Source organism: Eimeria mitis, genomic scaffold, assembly GCF_000499745.2.
Source record: "Eimeria mitis Houghton genomic scaffold, Emh_scaff1325, whole genome shotgun sequence".
Classification (NCBI taxonomy): Eukaryota; Apicomplexa; class Conoidasida; order Eucoccidiorida; family Eimeriidae; genus Eimeria; species Eimeria mitis.
Window position 1 is genome coordinate 11407 of NW_013568771.1, and position 268 is coordinate 11674.

Genomic DNA, 268 nt, shown 5'->3' on the forward strand with positions numbered 1-268 from the left:
CAGCAGCAGCAGCAGCAGCAACACTGTAACGGTGTTGCAGCAGCAGCGGTGTCTTGCTGCTGTCTTCCTGCTGCTGCTGCTCTGCTGCTGGTGTTGCTGCTTCTACTGTTGCTGCTGCTACTGTTGCTGCTGCTGCTGCTGCTACTGCTTTCGCTAGTACTACTGCTGCTGCTACTGTTGCTGCTGCTGCTGCTGCTGCTGCTGCTGCTGCAGTGTAGAAGAGACAGCTGAGCTGCTTATGGATTCGCAGCAACAAAAGTTGGGGTGT

At 55.6% G+C, this 268-nt stretch overlaps 1 protein-coding gene across 1 annotated transcript in view; it reads right to left on the reverse strand.

Annotated features, from left to right (window-relative positions):
- The window catches only part of EMH_0034680 (uncharacterized protein), a gene marked incomplete at both ends in the record, with an annotated part of 2598 nt that overhangs the window by 239 nt on the left and 2091 nt on the right, over positions 1-268 (reverse strand). Inside the window, one exon of the mRNA XM_013494897.1 lies at positions 1-207. Within this exon, the coding sequence (XP_013350351.1) occupies positions 1-207 (207 nt within the window). The remainder of the gene's footprint in view (positions 208-268) is intronic.